The 19342-nt window shown below is 44.0% G+C and overlaps 1 protein-coding gene across 1 annotated transcript; it reads right to left on the bottom strand.

Moving 5' to 3' along the window:
* Positions 1-3377: 3377 nt before the first annotated feature.
* On the bottom strand, positions 3378-18921 carry MAPK14 (mitogen-activated protein kinase 14). Its single transcript, XM_009995988.1, has 10 exons — positions 18869-18921; positions 18270-18381; positions 17736-17765; positions 17222-17269; positions 16712-16826; positions 15642-15713; positions 5636-5715; positions 5036-5114; positions 4565-4738; positions 3378-3853 (listed from the first exon to the last, which is right to left on the bottom strand). Exons 2-10 carry the CDS (start codon positions 18360-18362, stop codon positions 3786-3788), a joined length of 759 nt encoding a protein of 252 aa, XP_009994290.1. The 5' UTR covers positions 18363-18381; positions 18869-18921; the 3' UTR covers positions 3378-3785.
* Positions 18922-19342: the final 421 nt, after the last annotated feature.

The raw sequence follows: 19342 nt of genomic DNA, 5'->3' as shown, positions 1-19342 counted from the left end.
GCTTGGAGCAGCCTGGGCTGGTGGGAGGTGTCCCTGCCCATGCAGGGGGGTGGATCTAGATGATCTTGAAGGTCCCTTCCAACCCAAACCATTCCACAGTTCTATAAAATCACCACTGTAAGATCTAGTGTTCCATAAACCACAGACCAGGGACAAGGTGTGACAGGTTTTTACCTTTGCTGGTGTCAATCAGCCCTGGCTCCAGCACCAGCAGGGCAGGAAACACCCCAAGAGCTGGCTGGGTGCTGTGAATACCCCTGGGAGCAACAGGTGTCTCAGCAAAAGCTCCTGGCACAGAAGCAAACGTGTCACTCTGTGTCATTTGATGAGCACAGCTCTTGCTCAACCACACGTGCACACGGGTAATCAGGGAACAATTAAGGAGCTCCAAATACCCAGAGCATGTCTTGGCTGTAGAGAGATTAATTCATTCCAGTGACTGATTCAAATCAAATAGGAAACCTTCAATTAAGTAATGAGATTTTCTAGGTGTAGTTTATTCCTCCTCCCCCCCCAATTCAGTTCTCACTGATTTTAGTAACCAAGGGACATTCAGGACTTGTCTAGCTTGGGTTTTGTGGTTGTTTTTTTCTTTCCCTCCCAGAAAACACCAAGTGACTGGTCCTGGTTAGGCTTTTTCCCCCCCCCTCCCCTCTGTTTGTCCCAAGCCCAGCAGAAGGGGTCAACAATGAAGGCAGGTTCCACAGAGCTGGGAGACACCCCCACGTTTTCATTTGTGCTTCCTCAAACCAGCAGCTCAGGGCAGGGGGGTGTGACACCCCGGGGGTGTCACAGCCTGGGGGTGCCAGCCACCTGACCTGGCTTTCACTGGCCCTGGAGCTTCAGTGATGGAGGCTTGTTTGTTAGCTTGGGACAGTCATTCTTCCCAGTGAATGGTGCCAACACACAACAGGAGTTGGGAAAGGGCAGGTTGGATGGGGCTTGGAGCAAACTGGGCTGGTGAGAGGTGTCCCTGCCCGTGCAGGGGGTTGGATTTGGATGATCTTGAAGGTCTCTTCCCATCCGAACCATTCTATGAAATCTCCATGATGGAAAGCCACAATGCTCCTGCCCCCATAAACACCCTTCCACCACTAACCAGTTGGCAGCTGAGGATGAAATAAAACCACTTTTATCACTTTTAAATAGCAAACAAACACAAACCAGCACTAGTGGGGAAGGGTCTCAGGTCCAGCCAAACAGAAGGCTGGTCCATCCTGTTGGAAAAGTACTTTCCTCCACTGAACAAAAAATAAAGCATTTTTGTGTGTCCAGACTCATGGTCAGACTCTTCAGCTGTTTTTTTTTTAATCAACCAATTCACTAGGGACAAATATAAGGCTGGTGTCACCAGACGAGTCAGTCACCAAGTCACAAGCCCTTGGCCTCCACCCCAACCATCTCCCTGCAGGACACCAGGGAGAAACCCACACCCTGCCAAGCCCAACCCTCCAGTGCAGGAGATTTTTCCAAGCACCATCAGGTCAGTACATCTGAAAAATAGGTTTTATTTTTAACCAGTGGTATCGTGACATCTTATCTGGCAGATCCAATGACAGCAAAAATTCATGGATAGAAACAAAATAGCAGATTTCTTCTCTGAAGTGCATCCTCCCCCTCCCACTGCACCCAAGGGCAGGGAGCAACAGCCACAGGCTCCAGCAGAGCAAGGACCCTGGATGAAACCTTCCCACTCACACACACACACACACACAACATCTATATTTTTAAAAATCTGTAGCAATATTTCTGCATGAAATCACACTGGAGCATCTACACATAAAATGGGCTGATAAAAATAATCTTGCTGTAGGTTTACACAGTATATCTACATTTTCATTTCAATACTTGGAACTGCTGGTCCAGCAGAAAAAGGAGGGGTATTTTGTTGTTGTTGTTGTCTTGATTTTGTTGGGCTGAGGAGAGTTTTATTCCTAGGGCATGAAATAACTGCTCTCTTCATCTCACCCCACACCTTTAGGAAGTGTTTGACCTGAAGAGGTCACTGGGAAGTAGCCCAGGAAGAATCCACAGCTTTGTCACCCGTGTCCCACCCCATTTTGTGCTGCCTCCTCAAACACAGCATTCAAAGCCACCACAAGCAGTTCCTCTCTGTCCTGCCAGTAACAAGAACACAAAAATACTGCACGAGCCTCTCTCCTCACATGCACAGGTACCTCATCCACCAGGATGCCTGCAACAAACACTTCTCTACAAAAAGTCTCCTCCATGAGTCCTGAAATGGGGCTCCTGAGCTCCCCAGGGCAAGTTCAAGCACACAAAGGTGCTGAGAAACCTCCTGCCATTTGTCACTTGTAAAATACAAAATACTTGAGCCACGTTTGGGTTCAGCTTTTCATGTTTCCTCAAGCAGAGATCAACCTGCTACAAAATAGCCAAGAAGCTCTCCTCTGAGAGGGTAAAAAAAACCCCAAACCTCTAGTAAATGTTAAATTTTATATATATATATAAATATTTATATTTATAGGTACAGACAGTGAGACTGTGGCTTTATGCATGCTGATTTCTTTGCTTTGGATCCCAAGACTTAAAAAATAATTGTACTTTCAGGAAACAACTTATAAGTTCTGGCACAAGATTCCAGAGTTGTCTCTTTGCAGACCATTTTTTACACTTGATATCACAACAAACCCTCTGTCTCAAGCTCTCCTTCTCTAAAACCAGAAGGTCAGAACAAAGAAAAAGGGGCACGTTTCTGTCTATTTTATCCTCTCCTTCTCCAAGTCTCCAGGCATTTCACAAGGAGCTGCAGCACAAAAGAAGGATGCTGGGATTTCCTGGCACTGCCTGAGGTACTTGGTAGCACAGTTCACCAATGGTTTCTCTGCCCCAGTGCTGTCCCCACAAAAAGTAATGACAAAAACAAGCAGCTCTACATGCAGCTACAGCTACAACATGCAGAACACCCCAGCTTTTCAGGAACAAAATACACAGAGGTGTGGCTGGCAGGGATCTCCCCCAGCCTCTGTCTCCTGGGAGCTAATGCTGGGAAACCTCAAAATGAGAGGAAGGGAAGAGGGAAAAACACAAGAATATGCAAATCCAGGGGTAGAGGCTGTTGCCTTGGAAGTTATTTCCTGATTACATCAAGTTCATGCCTGGCTATCTGGGAGCCTTCCCCCTGAAGAGCAGTGGGTCAGAGATTTCCACTCCAGACTTCCTTTCCCTTCTCTCCCCATTCAATTTAAGGCACAAACATATTTACAGTTTCAAACAAAACCTTTTCACTTTCCAAGAACCAGACACGAGAAGCGCTGAAGGTTCTGCTGAGCCAGGAAGGTCTGGATGTAGATCAACCACCTGGCACTGAGCGAGGACATCCCTCCACCCCACCTTCAGTCCTGAAGAAAAAACAGAGGACTCTCCAGCCTAGAAACCAACCTTCCACTCTTTTGAGGTTACTTAATTATAGAATTGATCAATGGCAGCGATTGTAACCCAACTTTAAAAGGTCAATTTCCCCCCCCATTCCCCATCTGCCCCAGCAGTGCAAAGTGGTTGAGCACTGGAAGGACTCAGGAGGGGTCAAGAGCAGGTTCTCAGCAGCTTGTCCCAGGCTGAGCACAGAACACAAGAGCATGCAGAGCATGGTCACACAGACTCAGGTTTCCTCCCTCCCCCCCCTCCCTCCCCAACTCAACACACACAAAACCCCTCCACCAAGGAGAATATGGTTGTGACGAGGCACTTGAATGATAATTGGAGAGTCCCCAGGAAAAGGCCTTCCCCTCACAGTGAAGTGGGACAAGCAGAAGAGCAGTTCCTCAGGACTCCATCTCCTCTTGGTCAAGCGGGGGTGGCACAAAGCTGATGACTTCATCATAAGTCAGGCCTGGTGGGAGAAGGGTGAGAGGAACTGAACAGGCAGGACTAGAAACATCCCTCATGCAAGAAAAGCCACAGCAACTTGCAAGGTTCTAACAATATTTTACATTAAAAAACAGCAGGAGAAGAATGGTTCCACCATTCTCAGAGACAAATAGACACAATAAAAGATACTTCTAGAATCTTGAGATGTGACTAAGTTTGAAAACAAAGACATGAGCAACCATGTCAGCAACATGTTTGTATGCTCATGGTAATAATTAGTTAGCAGAGATTATGTTAATTATATCACAGAGTCATTCTGGTTGGAAAAGACCCTTTAAGTTCATCCAGTCCAACCCTTAACCCAAGTCCACCAAGTCCACCACTAAACCTTTCCCTCAGCATCACATCTACACGGCTTTCAAACACCTCCAGGGATGGGGGTTCAACCACCTCCCTGGGCAGCCTCAGTGTTCAGTAACACTTTTACTAAAAGACGTCTCTTCTAATCTCCAATCTAAACCTCCCCTGGTGCAACTTGAGGCCATTTCCTCTTGTCCTGTTGTGTGTCACTAGGGAAAAGAGGCCATGTGATAGATTCACCCATTACAGAGTGAACAGGATGCCCACGTTTTTATCAGATCCTCTGGGCCTCTGCCACAGCTCAGCTAAACTGCAGCTTAAGGAGGGGTCCCCATGGGAAGCAGGTTGGCTCCCTCCAATCCCCCACACTCACTTTTCCATTCCTCAATTTCAAGTTCTCTGCTTTCAAAGGACTGGTCATAGGGATCTGCCACTGGTTCATCATCTGGGTCGTGATACTGAGCAAAGTAGGCGTGAGCCAACGCTTCTGCTGCCGTGATTCTCTTGTCTGTGTCCAGCACCAACATCTTCTCTAGCAAGTCCACAGCTGCAAAAGCACCAACACAGAAAAGGAAGGATTGTACAGTGAGCTGGGGGACACTGCATTCCAAAATATCAGCTTAGAACAGCCCAATGGGTATAAGGAACCTGGAGCTTCTCAGGGCCCACCCGTCACCCGCAATTTCTTCCTCTTGCATCTTCAGCCCAAACGTACTTTGTAAACCCTGAAAATGGCAGAGCTCTGAGCTCCTGCTGCAGCCAAAAGGGCTTTGGGCAAAGCCTTGGTGTCCCAGACACTACCTCCAGCCTCCAGAAGAGCACCCAACTCACCAACAAGCCTTACCTAGTGGGTTGGCACCAATAAACACATTTTCAAAGTTCATTTTCGGCATGTAAGACAAAGACTGAATGTAGTTCCTTGCCTGTGGAAACAAACACTCTGTTCAAGTACAGGACAACAGAGCCACCAAGACAGAGTACATTTCAATCAACCTGAAGCTATTCTGGTTTCTCTCTCTGCTTTGCCTTTACTTTTTTTGATACTTCCTAAGCCCACCAGCACTGTCCCTTCCCAACTAAAGGCCACTGCAGAGAGCAGAGGAAGAGCTGATGTTATTTGGGGTACATGCAAGACTGAGAAGCAAAGGGATGCAGTGAGAGCTGCTGCCCTGGAGGGGGCTGCGTGCAGGGCTGTCAGTGAGCCACACAACATGGCACACAAAGCAAGACCAACTCACATCCAGGCTCTCCTGAGTCTCAAGACTCTGTGGCTGAGGATGCACAGTCCAAACCTCAGGTCTTCACCCGGTACCAAACAATCTTGCTGAAGAGCAGGGAGTTAATCACCCACCCCATGCCACATGCAAGTGGATTCTGAGAGCAGCAGCAAACACTGCAGGTGAAGACCTGCCCTGCAAACCACCCTCATCTGCTTAGGTCTCACCTCGTGGCTGGGCATCCTGTTAATGAGATATGCAGGGGGTGTTCCCGTCAGACGCATGATCTGCTGAAGCTGGTTAATATCTTAAATGCCTCGTCAAGGGCTTTGTTAAAAACAGGGCAAAAACCATTTTCAACAGACAACAGCTGCACACAAAGCATCTCTTCTGCAAACCACAAGGCAAAAGCCAGCCAGGCAGGGCTCACTAATGTCTTCAAATACTTGTGAAAGGGTCAGCAATTGCACTTGTGAACACTTAAAACAAGAGAATTACTGCTCAGTTGGTAACAGGGTCAGCTCAGAGTGTTTCTGTAACATCACAGCACTTTGTGTTCACATTTCCCAACAGTTTTAAGCCACCCGAGTAGACATTTCCTTTGGCTGAAGCTGTTCTTCAAAAATTCTTTCCTAGGCTGCTACAGCTACATAAAGCCTCAGGAAAATGAAAAAAAGAAAATAAAATTAAAACAGAAACAAACAAATGTCTCCTCTGCACTGGTTTCCAGCTTGTTTTCTTGCTGCATGGAAAGTACTTCAGTTCCTTGTGGTGCAAAGTGAAACTGGCTCACAAGTGACACCTCCTTCTAAACAGCTTTGAATGCACTTTGCTGTGTGGGCGAGGTGACAGGAGGCAATAAATGCAAAATTAGCCAAACATGAGCATTGCATAAGACAGAGTTTGCTGGTGTCAGGGAACAGACAGAGAAAGTGAGAGCAAGTCAAGTAATGCAGCAGGAAAAGATCAGTGACAGTGACATACTCAAGGCCCTCAGACACTGAATAGTTTTGCTGTCTCCACACCATGGAGGAAATGAGGAGAAACAGTTCTTGACTGCTTTTCTTTTTTTAAACAGCCTCTTGATTTGGACCTGGCTAAGAGAAATTATACTTTGTACTGTGCCATGTTACAAAGAAAAAAAAGATCCACTTCAATCCTACGTATGCAAACTAATCTTTTGCTTAACCCAGTCAAGCTTTAAGCTTCTCTCTCACTAATCCATGTACTTCAAATACCAGACTCCTCCTGAGGTCAGTTCCCATGGCACCCAAAGCAATCTCTGTTATTCAGTTCCAACCTTTCTGAGGGCAGAACGTCTCAGAGCTGTTTTACTTGGTGTCCATTCAGCAAACTGATTCCAACTTGCATGGCTTGTCTACCTTCCCCCCGTGTAACTCAGGGCCAACCTCCCAGTTTGCTTTTACAGTCAGTGTGACATGGACAGGGACATAAGCTGCAGGACAGGATCATCTTATCACCACTCTCTGCAACCCTGATCCTCTCTTAGGTGTCAGAGACAGCAGGGTGACTTGCAGTGCACTGTTAGTGACCTCTACACAAGCTCAGTGCTCACTAAGCAGGAACTTGTTACTCCAGCCTGATATGGCACCTCTTGCTCCAACCTCTTCAGAAATAGGTCCAATTAAATGCCATTTGATCCTATCTTTGCAGAAGCCCACAATTTAAGATTAGAACAATCCACAAATTGGGCTGAAAATAGAGGTCACCCTTTAAAAAAGAGACTGCAGAAAGCTTATTTTTTTTTGGGGGGGGCAGGGAGGGAAGACGAGGCTGGACATGAGGAGGAAATTCTTTGCTGTGAGGGTGGTGAGAGCCTGGCCCAGGTTGCCCAGGGAAGCTGTGGCTGCCCCATCCCTGGCAGTGTTGAAGGGCAGGTTGGATGGGGCTTGGAGCAGCCTGGGCTGGTGGGAGGTGTCCCTGCCCATGCAGGGGGTGGGACTGGATGATCTTGAGGTCCCTTCCAACCCAAACCATCCCATGATTCCATGATTTTGCTATTACCTTGAAAAAAGGGCCCCATCCACAAGGCCCTTTCTACACACAGGACCACATACTGAGTGGCCTGGAAACAGGTGCCACATCAAAGCACCTAAAAGGCATTTTAGATTTTATGCCACCAAAGCAGAGATGCTGGCAGCAGTGTTTTGGAAATTAATCACACAACAGAAGGGACTGTGTGTGTTTAGAGGACAACACACTTTGCTTCTGATAAGATCCTTGGGTAGACAATCTGGAGAAATAACAATAGAGATGAGCCTCAGGCTCTTAGCTGTAAAAAATCCTTCCCCAGCAGCATCTGATCACATATATATTTATCACCAAGTATAAACTCACAAGCTGAAAGAAAAGTCACAAAGTGGGAAAATGAGAATATGGAAGGAAGAAATCATTCCACAGGCAGAGGTAAGAGGAATAAAGATCAGATACACAGAACTCAAAGCCATCCAAGAGCAAAGAATGACAAAGGAAGAACAGAAAATCAAGCCCAACATGTACTATGGGAGGGCAATACACAAACTGGGGACTTTTGAAAGGGCAGATATTACAATCAAAGTGTAAACTCACAGACTCTGAGGAGATTTTCTTCAAAAGCTCAGGCCCTGGGGTTCCAACGAGTCTCAAAATGAGCTTCAACTGATCAATATCTAATGATGGACCAATAAAGGAAAATGCTGGGACAAATCAAAATGAAAAGTGCAACACATCAGCCTATTAACAGGGAAAGTTGACACCTGCCAAGGCCTCCCCTGAAGAGCTATTTTAAGCAAACTGGATTAAGTCCTCTCATTTAAAATTGAATAAGTTCTTACCACACAGCTCTGGCTGCATCAGACAGATTGAACAACTTGGCTGCAATCACACTGCATGCACTTACTGGGTCACTGCCCCCTGCCCAAGGCAGGAGCAGAAGTCAAGGCTGAGGATCAGTTCCTATGCTCCCTGCACCCTTCCAGGCCCCACACCAAAGGAGAAGCAATCAGCAGGATTAGGTCGTGTTAGTGACAGATGAGGTAAAGCAGAAGGCTGAAGTGTAGGTGCTGATGTTAAAAAATGAAAAGGCCTTTTGTGAACAAGGTAATTTGGCCTCTTCTAAAACTTAGAAAGTAAGAAAATGACTGGATCCTGCAGTGACCTCCAGGTTCCCTCCACCTGAACATGGGGGCAGGTTTCCCAGGCCTAGAGCAGCCCACAGAGGGGCTGGACCCCACCAGCTCCCTGGGATGAACAGGGCAGGGATCCAAAGCCCCTGGATCCTACAGACCCACTGAAGCAGCAGAGAAAACCAGAATTTGGGCTCAGGTTTAAAATCTCTCTGTAGAAAGCTCCTGGGACACAACAGTGCAGAGGGAAGTCCAGAGCTTCCACCAAGCTGAGCTGTCCTCTTGAACCAGGCAGATAAATTAAATATTTGGCATAAGACAAGGGGAAATGGCTTGAAGTTACTCCTGGAGGGATTCTGACTGATTCCAGAACATAATTTTTCCCCATGAGAACAGTGAGACATTGGAACAGTCTCCCAAGGGAAGTGGTGGATTCCCCCACATTGGACAGTTGGAAGTCTCAGCTGGACAGGGTGCTGAGCCACCTCATATCAACTAGAGTAGCACCTAGAAAGGTTGGACAGATGATCCTTGATGTCCCTTCCAACTTGGCATTCCATGATTCTAAGTGACAAAATGTAATCTCCCTTCTTCTCTGAATTATTCTCCATGCTGCTCTGCAAAACCAACTGGTGATTTCAGACTGTGGAATGTTTGGATCTGCCCTGACAATTGTATCAAACTGGTGACCATTCTCCTTTCAGTAAAAGCAGCCTATTTCCTAGGCAATGTTTTTTTCCAGGATCAATGCCTTCCTGATCTTTTAAGATACAGTTGCAGTTACTTGTTAGAGTATCTTTTAATTTGAGTACTCTAAAGAACTTCCAAAAAAATAGATCCTGTTTTTTAAAGCCTCAGAGCTCCCACAATCCTGGCAAGCTGCCCATGAAGGAAATCACCAATGCTTTGCTAAAACCTTTGCCTTTTGATGTAAACTTTGGTTTAAAGGTTCTACATATGGAATTAATTAAAAAGCTCTGGAACTGATACTTTTTCAGAACAGCTGAACTGATTTCCCACCTCTCCAGTTGCTTGAATAATTCCCACCTACTTAAAGACTGGAAATCTAAGAATAAATCCAATGTACCTAGATGGGATTTAGCTTAGCTGCTGAATTGCCAACTCTTAATTGCTAATGATTCAAATGAAATCAGGATATCCACTGGTGTGGGAGATTTAGCAGAGGGTGCCACACTAACCACAGTTAGCTCAGTTAAACTGGCTTTTCTCCAGTGCCATTTAAAAACAGCCCTGACATCTTTTCACTCCTCCTTGTGCAAGGAAGAGTTGTGCAAATTTCAGGCTGCTAACCCACCTCAGAAGTTGAGGTTTACCTGTTTAAGTATTTTAGTTCTTTTCAAGACATTTCTAGTCACATGCACCAGGTGATCCAACTATATTGCTGCCCAGTTTGCTCTCAGGGCAAAAACTGTTATTGAGAGATGCTGATTTAAAATGTTTCAGTGGTTTCTCAGATCAAAAGGAGCTGTACCTGGCACTGTCTGAGGTGTCTAAACCCAACCCCTGCTGCAAGTCTGATCCAAGGACTGGAGCAGCTCTGCTCTGGAGACAGGCTGGGAGAGTTGGGGTGTTCAGCCTGGAGAAGAGAAGGCTCCAGGGAGACCTTAGAGCACCTTTCAGTGCCTGAAGGGGCTCCAGAAAAGCTGGGGAGGGGCTTGGGACAAGGGCAGGGGGGAATGGATGAAAAGTGGAAGAGGGAGATTGAGGTTGGGCATGAGGAGGAAATTCTTTGCTGTGAGGGTGGTGAGAGCCTGGCCCAGGTTGCCCAAGGAAGCTGTGGCTGCCCCATCCCTGGCAGTGTTGAAGGGCAGGTTGGATGGGGCTTGGAGCAGCCTGGGCTGGTGGGAGGTGTCCCTGCCCGTGCAGTTACTTGTTAGAATATCTTTTAATTTGAGTACTCTAAAGAACTTCCAAAAAAATAGATCCTGTTTTTTAAAGCCTCAGAGCTCCCACAATCCTGGCAAGCTGCCCATGAAGGAAATCACCAATGCTTTGCTAAAACCTTTGCCTTTTGATGTAAACTTTGGTTTAAAGGTTCTACATATGGAATTAATTAAAAAGCTCTGGAACTGATACTTTTTCAGAACAGCTGAACTGATTTCCCACCTCTCCAGTTGCTTGAATAATTCCCACCTACTTAAAGACTGGAAATCTAAGAATAAATCCAATGTACCTAGATGGGATTTAGCTTAGCTGCTGAATTGCCAACTCTTAATTGCTAATGATTCAAATGAAATCAGGATATCCACTGGTGTGGGAGATTTAGCAGAGGGTGCCACACTAACCACAGTTAGCTCAGTTAAACTGGCTTTTCTCCAGTGCCATTTAAAAACAGCCCTGACATCTTTTCACTCCTCCTTGTGCAAGGAAGAGTTGTGCAAATTTCAGGCTGCTAACCCACCTCAGAAGTTGAGGTTTACCTGTTTAAGTATTTTAGTTCTTTTCAAGACATTTCTAGTCACATGCACCAGGTGATCCAACTATATTGCTGCCCAGTTTGCTCTCAGGGCAAAAACTGTTATTGAGAGATGCTGATTTAAAATGTTTCAGTGGTTTCTCAGATCAAAAGGAGCTGTACCTGGCACTGTCTGAGGTGTCTAAACCCAACCCCTGCTGCAAGTCTGATCCAAGGACTGGAGCAGCTCTGCTCTGGAGACAGCCTGGGAGAGTTGGGGTGTTCAGCCTGGAGAAGAGAAGGCTCCAGGGAGACCTTAGAGCACCTTTCAGTGCCTGAAGGGGCTCCAGAAAAGCTGGGGAGGGGCTTGGGACAAGGGCAGGGGGGAATGGATGAAAAGTGGAAGAGGGAGATTGAGGTTGGGCATGAGGAGGAAATTCTTTGCTGTGAGGGTGGTGAGAGCCTGGCCCAGGTTGCCCAAGGAAGCTGTGGCTGCCCCATCCCTGGCAGTGTTGAAGGGCAGGTTGGATGGGGCTTGGAGCAGCCTGGGCTGGTGGGAGGTGTCCCTGCCCGTGCAGGGGGTGGGACTGGATGATCTTTACGGTCCCTTCCAACCAAACTATTCCATGATTCTATGATCCAAAACCTGCTTAACTGTAGCATCCTGGTAACTACAGGGCCTACCATGTCCCAGAGAAATGAGCTATAAGCAGTTAAAGACAGGAAAAACAGTAAATACAAAGCAAAAGCAAAAAAAAAACAACCACCACAAACAACCAAACCAGAAGCATGTGCATGGAGAAGGAAAGCACAGCATGCAAACCCCAAACACCATCACCAAGGTACCCTCAACTGATGTGATGAGTCTGAAGAAATCTAAAAGAAATCAGAGAACAACCTGCCATCACCAGCAGGCACTGCAAGATTGTAAGAGCTCATCCAGGCAAAGCAGAGTTTAGAAGTTGTTTCAGCTGCCACCACAAGCAAGAAGATGTATCAGAAGAATTGCACATGGGTTAGTTACCATGGAAGCACTCTACTAGTGAATAAAACCAGGAATAAAAATACTCTTCAGAGTTTAAAGGGAAGACAGTCAATTTACAACATACAGCAAAAGAAAATGGGCTAAACTAGTACAAAACATTCAAGATATTTGTACTTTGTATCATTTTATGCAAGTCAAACTGTCAAACTGGAAGGCAACTTTTCAACTTCTTGGTATGAATCATTCACATGACAAGAGCTGTAAAAAAAACAAACCACAAGATATACATTTTAAACAGAAACTGATCTTGGCATAAAGCAGATGGGATAACAAAAGGAGCACCTCTAGTTATGCCTCAAATTAAAATCTTGAAGGACTGAGCTCCATTACCTTCCTTTTTCATCTCTGACTAGTCCTTCCCACCATCTTTCTCCCTCCTCCACCTCCCAGCAGGGATTTGATTTTACCCATATCAGAAATACATCTTTCATCCAAATATTTCCAACCAGAGACAACAAATAGGAACAATTCAACTTATATTCAGATTTAAGTTAAAAAGACTGTAATAATAATCATGCAGAACTAATCATAGGGTGTTTTTTTTCTTACAGTATCTACAATTCTTGCTTTAAGTCAACAACTGCCATGTTCAGCATCTCTACAAATTAGGTTATTCAGAACTTAAAATTATATTCAGCATTAGCTTATCAGGGACACAGTTAGCACAGTATCAAAGATCATCACCTCATAATACAAATTTATTACTTACCAGATGAAATTAAGTGCACAGCTTGATTGTGCTGAAGGCCCTTACAAGTACTATATGCACCTCTGGGCTGTAAAAAGATATATCTGATGGGCTGGAAATAACATCCCACCATTGCTGTTAAATCCTTGGTGAAAGGGACTGGTATTTCAAACAAGAGAAGCATCTGAACTGGGGGATGATCAGCTTGAGAAGGCATTACCTATTCTGTCACTATCTAATTCCCCATTCTGTCACTATCTAATTCACTTTGGAAATATGAAGCTGGAGAGTTGAGGAAAATTAACATCTTGAGACTAAAAAAGCGAGAAATACGTCACATTTTCAGTTTCCAGGTTCCTGAACACACAGAAGACACTGTTGTGTTGCCTCCAGCTGCAAAGTGAATTCCCTAGAACTGCACTGGGTTTGGATAGGTTCTCTCCTTGGCTACTAGAAGCAAGGTGAATATACCTTGAATTCAAATATATCTTGAATTCAGCTTGTTAGAATGAATGGCAAAGTCAATAAGTCAGCAACTGCACAGTGACACTGCAGGAAGAACACAGGCCTCAGCAAAGCTGGGAGCACCCAGAAATTAGGAAGAGCCCAGAAGTACCAACAGGATCAACATTTGGAATATTTCTTAAGCTTTCTCAAAAAAAAAAAAAAAAGGCATAAATATAGAGAGATTTCAAAGACAGGGAGAATCCAGAACCCAGCATTACCTTACATCTCCCTCCTCTCTTTAGATGTCAGCACCACTGGAGTGAAAGCTGTCATCCTGGTGCCTCTCTAGACTCAAGGGTAAGTGTCACACACACACACACACACACAAAGATTCCTAACCACAAACCCTGCTCCCTTCTAGCTCTAACCTCATGATCAAACAGCACATACACTCCTAACAGTGGGAAACCACACACACAACCTGTAAGAACTAGAGTACTACAAAGTTTTACCTACAATGGGAAAGGATTTGGCCTTATTTTTCTTAAAATGTAACCAAGTCAACAGAAAAAACAATGAATTCAAAAGCCATTTGTAAAAGAAATGGAGCATTTAAGGTAAAGAACCGCAAGTATTTAGGTTGGAGATGAGGAGGAGCTTCTTTGCAGTGAGGGTGGTGAGAGCCTGGCCCAGGTTGCCCAGGGAAGCTGTGGCTGCCCCATCCCTGGCAGTGTTGAAGGGCAGGTTGGATGGGGCTTGGAGCAACCTGGGCTGGTGGGAGGTGTCCCTGCCCATGCAGGGGGTTGGATCTAGATGATCTTTAAAGTCCCTTCCAACCCAAATCATCCCATGATTCTATGAAGTATCTCCTAGGAGTTATAAATTTAAAAATAGAAATATAAATTAGTAAAGTATTTAACATGACAATTTAGATCCTGAAAGTAAACTTTATTTTGTATTGCAGATATTATTTGTTATAATCTACAGTTAAGAGTGTGACTGGGGAAAAAAAACCTGATTTGACAGGTTTGGAAGAGAATTGTTTTGTTCAATTAATAATGAACGCATTGGGAAGCATTTCTTATTTATTGCAAATCCTATTAGCAAATATTTTATGTGCAATTATCAAGATTAAAATAAATCTGAACTGTTACTGGGGTTAAAAACTGGCAACAGCTTGAAGATTTTGCTTTGTTTGAATCAACGATTCTTGATTTCTCATTATTTCGTGACAGAAGCAAACAAAATCTGCCCAAACCCAATGACAGCTGCCAAATCAGACAGAAATATGGCAACTTCTTTCCAGCTTCTAAGTCACCTTCATGTTAGTTCTGCTTCTCTCCCAGACCACAGAAAAATACACCAGAGATGACAAAACAGTAGCATGTAACAAGGTCAACATATTTGGAGACAGATTATGAGATGGAGACAGGCAGAAAGAGAAGGAAAAAAAAAAGAGGGTAAAGTTAAAGCACATTGAAAAGGGAAATGAAACTGGAATAAAAGCCTTTCCCCCACCAAAGAGTTTTAGAACCTAGATGCTTTGCAGGAGTCACACAGAAGTGCAGCACTTCCAACCCTAGTTTCCTTTTAATCAAATGCTAACATATGTGTAGATATCAATACTAATAAATTAATAAAAGTTATTAAAGTAAATGAACTGTGGGTGAAAGAATAAATATTGGCAAAAGGTGGGCAATGTCATTTTGCCTGGCAGATAATGTCCAATTTCTAGGCAACAAAGAATCTTGCCAATAGTAAATTACCTCTGTGTGTTCTGTGGCTGCACAAAAGCTGTAAGAATTATACTTTGCCTCTGGTCTCAGGTTTAATTTCCTGGGGGAAATCATGACCAGCTTTCACAAAGTGATCCTGATCAATTTGCCAAAGTGTCCTGCCCAGCCCACTATGGTGCAGCAACAGCATGACTTTGAAAATATGTTATTCAAGGTTGGTTTCTCACATGGATACGGGCACAGGGTGAAAAAAGACTCACAATCTGTTGATGCTCAAGCATGGAAGTGGAACCTAAACATTCTGGAGCAATTTGGAATGAGATCCTTGGCTCTAAGGAATTTGCAAGCTCAGTGGTCTCACAGCACCAGGACACAGCAGAGGCCAGAAGGGAGGCTTCACAAATGCTAGAAACCTGAAGTGTGAGAGGATTCTTAGCAGACAGTCTAGTTCATACAGTTATTTTCTACAAACTCAAAGACTAATAAATTCAAATAAAACTAAAGGAAAGTAACTCCCAGAAACAAACAACATTCTAGGGATACTGAAAGACAATCAAAAGGAATAGATTTGCCTTCTTGCACACTACGATTGTTTCATGCACAGCAAAATCAAGAACTTCGCCTCATTGTTCTGTGAGTAAAAGAAGCCATTAATTTAGAAACAAACAAAAAACCCAACAGCAAAACAAACCCAGAACTTCCTTTTCTTGTGAGATATGTAAAAGTGAACATCTCTAACTTCCATTTCAGAAAAATCTATGACTTTGAAAGGATACGGTCTGTACCAGGGAACAATGTTCTTCCAGTCAACAGTTCAGCCATAATGCAGCCCACTGACCAAATATCAACTGAACAAAATAAGAAACAAAACAATGTCATGCAGAAAAATAAAGTCTCAGTAGGATCTATCCAACAGGTTCACACAACTTTATCCTTGTTAAAACCATCTAAGCTGCAAGCTCAACGACACTGTTCAGTAACTGCTAAATGTTCAGTAATTATATCATCCAAGGCTTTCCCAAATAACAGATTATTCCAGCAGGAAAATTTTCCTTCCAGAGCTCGACCACCAAAGAGCTGAGGAAGAATCTACACAATCCAAGAGGAAGAAACCTGTTCAAGACAATTCTGAGAAATAAATTTTCCCCAGTCACTAACTACACTACAGATACAAGGCAAGTCCATAGACATGTAAGAGGAAAAGAGAAAGGAAGAAAAAGGAGGGAGGGATGAAATCAGACTAGCACATTATCTTCTTGGATCCATATGCTCTCCTGGGCAGAAACTATCCTTGGAATTTGCTTTTCCTCTCTGGGCCTGATATGGAAATATTGTAGGGAAGCACAGTGTGTTGCTCAGAAGATCCTGGAAACTGTGAGGAAAATATAACTGAAGAAATGGCTGAAGAGGAGCAGAAAGGAAGGGAGATTTATATACTATATATTCTATGATTCTTCACACCATAACTCCAGACATTTTCAGCACATTCCCAGCATCTTCCTAGAAACACCCCTTCTCCTCAGCCAGATACATTCCATTCACTTGGTTTAAAAAACCACTGTGCTTGGAAAAAGAAAGGATAAGTGCTGATACTATTTTGCTGATTGCAATTCAAATTCAGGTTTGAAGAAGTCCTGTGGATGCCACCACAATGGTTCCCCCCATGTCTACCTGGGAGGCTTTGGCTCACATACCAACCTGTGCCTTCCTTCTTTTAATCCCCCTCCCCTAATTACCACGACTAGCAATTTAGGTGATCAAATGGGAAGGAGCAGGTACAAAAAGACAACTTCTTTGTCTTCCACAATTCAGGAATTGAAGAGGCAGGTGTCAGTCAATGCATTACCTGTCTGGTTGTAATGCATCCAGTTGAGCATGATCTCAGGAGCCCTGTACCACCGGGTGGCCACGTACCCCGTCATCTCATCGTCCGTGTGTCGGGCCAAGCCAAAATCCAGGATCTGCAGAGGAGAAAGAACATCCACCAACTACTGCAGGGGGACAGAGCAAACTCCCGAGAGCAAATAATTTAAGCAGTTATTGGGCTGGGTGGAGGAAAGGTGGTGCAACTGCAAAAGCAGGTGATGAAACTCAAATTTCACAACCTGTTAAAAGGCACCAGCCTCTATCAGGGGAGGACTCAACAACCAGGAATACATCTGGGTATCATCTCTCTAAAACAACTAAACCCAAACTGAAGTTGTCAGCTCCTCATGTGCATGAAGATTCAGCTGGGAAGAACATTATTACTTTGCAACACAAGAATATTTTCCTAAGGAATTATGTTGTCCCTTTAAATCCAAGGGACATCCACTCAAACCACAGTCAAACCAATCAGAGCTTGTGATGACATTACCTTTAGCTCACAATCTTCATTTACAGCTAGGTTACTGGGCTTTAAATCCTAAAAAGTTGAACAATATCAGCATTAACAACAGTAGATATGTTGCTTCACAAGTACAAAGCAGATAGAAATGTAAATGCAGATAGATACTAGATTCTAACTGTAAATATCAGTTCTCCATACTTTGGAAAATTATTTTACCCCAGAGTCAGCTATTTATTTTGTGGCCCTCAGAGGTGCCACATATAAGCAAAAATGCATTAAGAATTATTGCAACATCAGTGCTGGAGGTGTTTCTTTAACAGACAGCCTATTTCACAAAGATACAAGCCTTTGTGAAGGCAGGAAAAGAAACCATGGATCTTGACAACCACTTCCCATGTTTAACCTTCTGAATGTTTAACTGAAATAATTCTTGGAAAATTTCTTCTCATTTCTGTAAGTGCTGCAGGGTCAGATTCTTGTGCCACACACTTTTGAAAGGCAGTGGTTCAGTACAGGAAGCAATCTCAGGAGAAATACTCACCCTGTGTATGATGTCAGCTGAATGGATGTACTGCAAGGCAAGGTGACAAATTTTATCTAACAGTCCAAGCAGCCTCCTTATTTCTTCCCTAGGCATTACAGCTCTACCCCATCCCACTCAATTCAGACACTGCAGCTTGTCTGCAGAAGGAACCAAGTGCCTGTCTGTGGGTTCCAATTCACTTTGTCTTTCCTTAGAAACACCCAGGAGCAGTCCCACAATGAGTGGAACACCACAAGTAAACACAGCTGAAGATTCCTTGTCAGAGCAGATCTAAGGACAGCATATTGCAGAATTTTCCAGAATCAGGGATGTACAGAAATACATTCTAAAATTATGCCTAGCTTTCCTGATACAGAGCTCCACAGAGGGATGGAGGAAAGGGACAATAAATAATAAATCCTACAATACATTAGGAATGTTCCAGAAGGCCCACTATTTACTCATATGGATCTCCAAGGATGGCACATTCACCAGGAACTTCCACCTCCCACTGCTGAACTACGGACATTCAGGTAGGACAGGTGCAAGTACCTTCAGTCCCCGGAGGATCTGGTAGATGAGGAACTGCACATGGTCATCTGTGAGCTTCTGGCATTTCACAATGTTGTTCAGATCTGCTCCCATCAGGTGTGTCACCAAGTACCTATGAACAAAAGGAAACAGAGCAGCTCTGAAGCAATCCCTTCCACAGGATTAGGACAAAAATCCCCAATGAATTTCCAGTAGCAGGGCTGACTGAATGAAGAAGAGTTCACAACACTTCAAAACACTTTAGTGTGAGGGTGGCGAGATCCTGGAACAGGTTGCCCAGGGAAGCTGTGGCTGCCTCATCCCTGGCAGTGTTGAAGGGCAGGTTGGATGGGGCTTGGAGCAGCCTGGGCTGGTGGGAGGTGTCCCTGCGCATGCAGGGGGTTGGATCTAGATGATCTTGAAGGTCCCTTCCAACCCAAACTATTCCATGAATCTAAATAATGCAGCAGATGAGTAAACCAGTTCCTACAGTATTGGTCAAGATCAGAACTGAGAATCATGGCAGACAAATTAAAGTGGCAAATATTTCTATAATAATCTGGGAGACATAAAGAAGATCCAAATGATGTTTTGTTGCAGCTTTCAGAGAAGTTACCTACACATCATTGAATTCTTCTAGTGACTTGGCAGGGGTGAACACATCCAACAGACCAATCACCTGGAAAGAAAACAGTAAAGTGAAAAAGCTGTGAAATACACTCATGATGTAATATGATACAGTCCCTAAAATCCTTTGTGAAATAGAAACGACTTATCCCAGTTGATGTTTCATTTCCAGCTAAATGATTCCTCCAGATATAGACGAATAAGTATTTATATAAGATCAGAAACAAACATTCAATTATTGTGTAAAAAAATGTAATAAGAATTAAGGTTAAAAAGATACATCTGTTTTTTCACACCAACTATCCCCCTAAAGCATCAAACAGAAGCCATGACAACAGGGAGGTGTAAACACTGGTTTAAAATATTTCAAAAACCAGCTCAAATTTGTTCAGGAAATAAATGGATAAGGAAAAAAACCAACAACAACACTAGAACTAGACAAAATTGTTTGCTTTAATCCAATCCTA

This window comes from Chaetura pelagica, unplaced genomic scaffold (assembly GCF_000747805.2).
Source record: "Chaetura pelagica isolate M959 unplaced genomic scaffold, ChaPel_1.0 scaffold890, whole genome shotgun sequence".
Classification (NCBI taxonomy): domain Eukaryota; kingdom Metazoa; phylum Chordata; class Aves; order Apodiformes; family Apodidae; genus Chaetura; species Chaetura pelagica.
The sequence above is the reverse complement of the archived record's forward strand: the minus strand, read 5'-3'. Positions and strand labels throughout refer to the sequence as shown.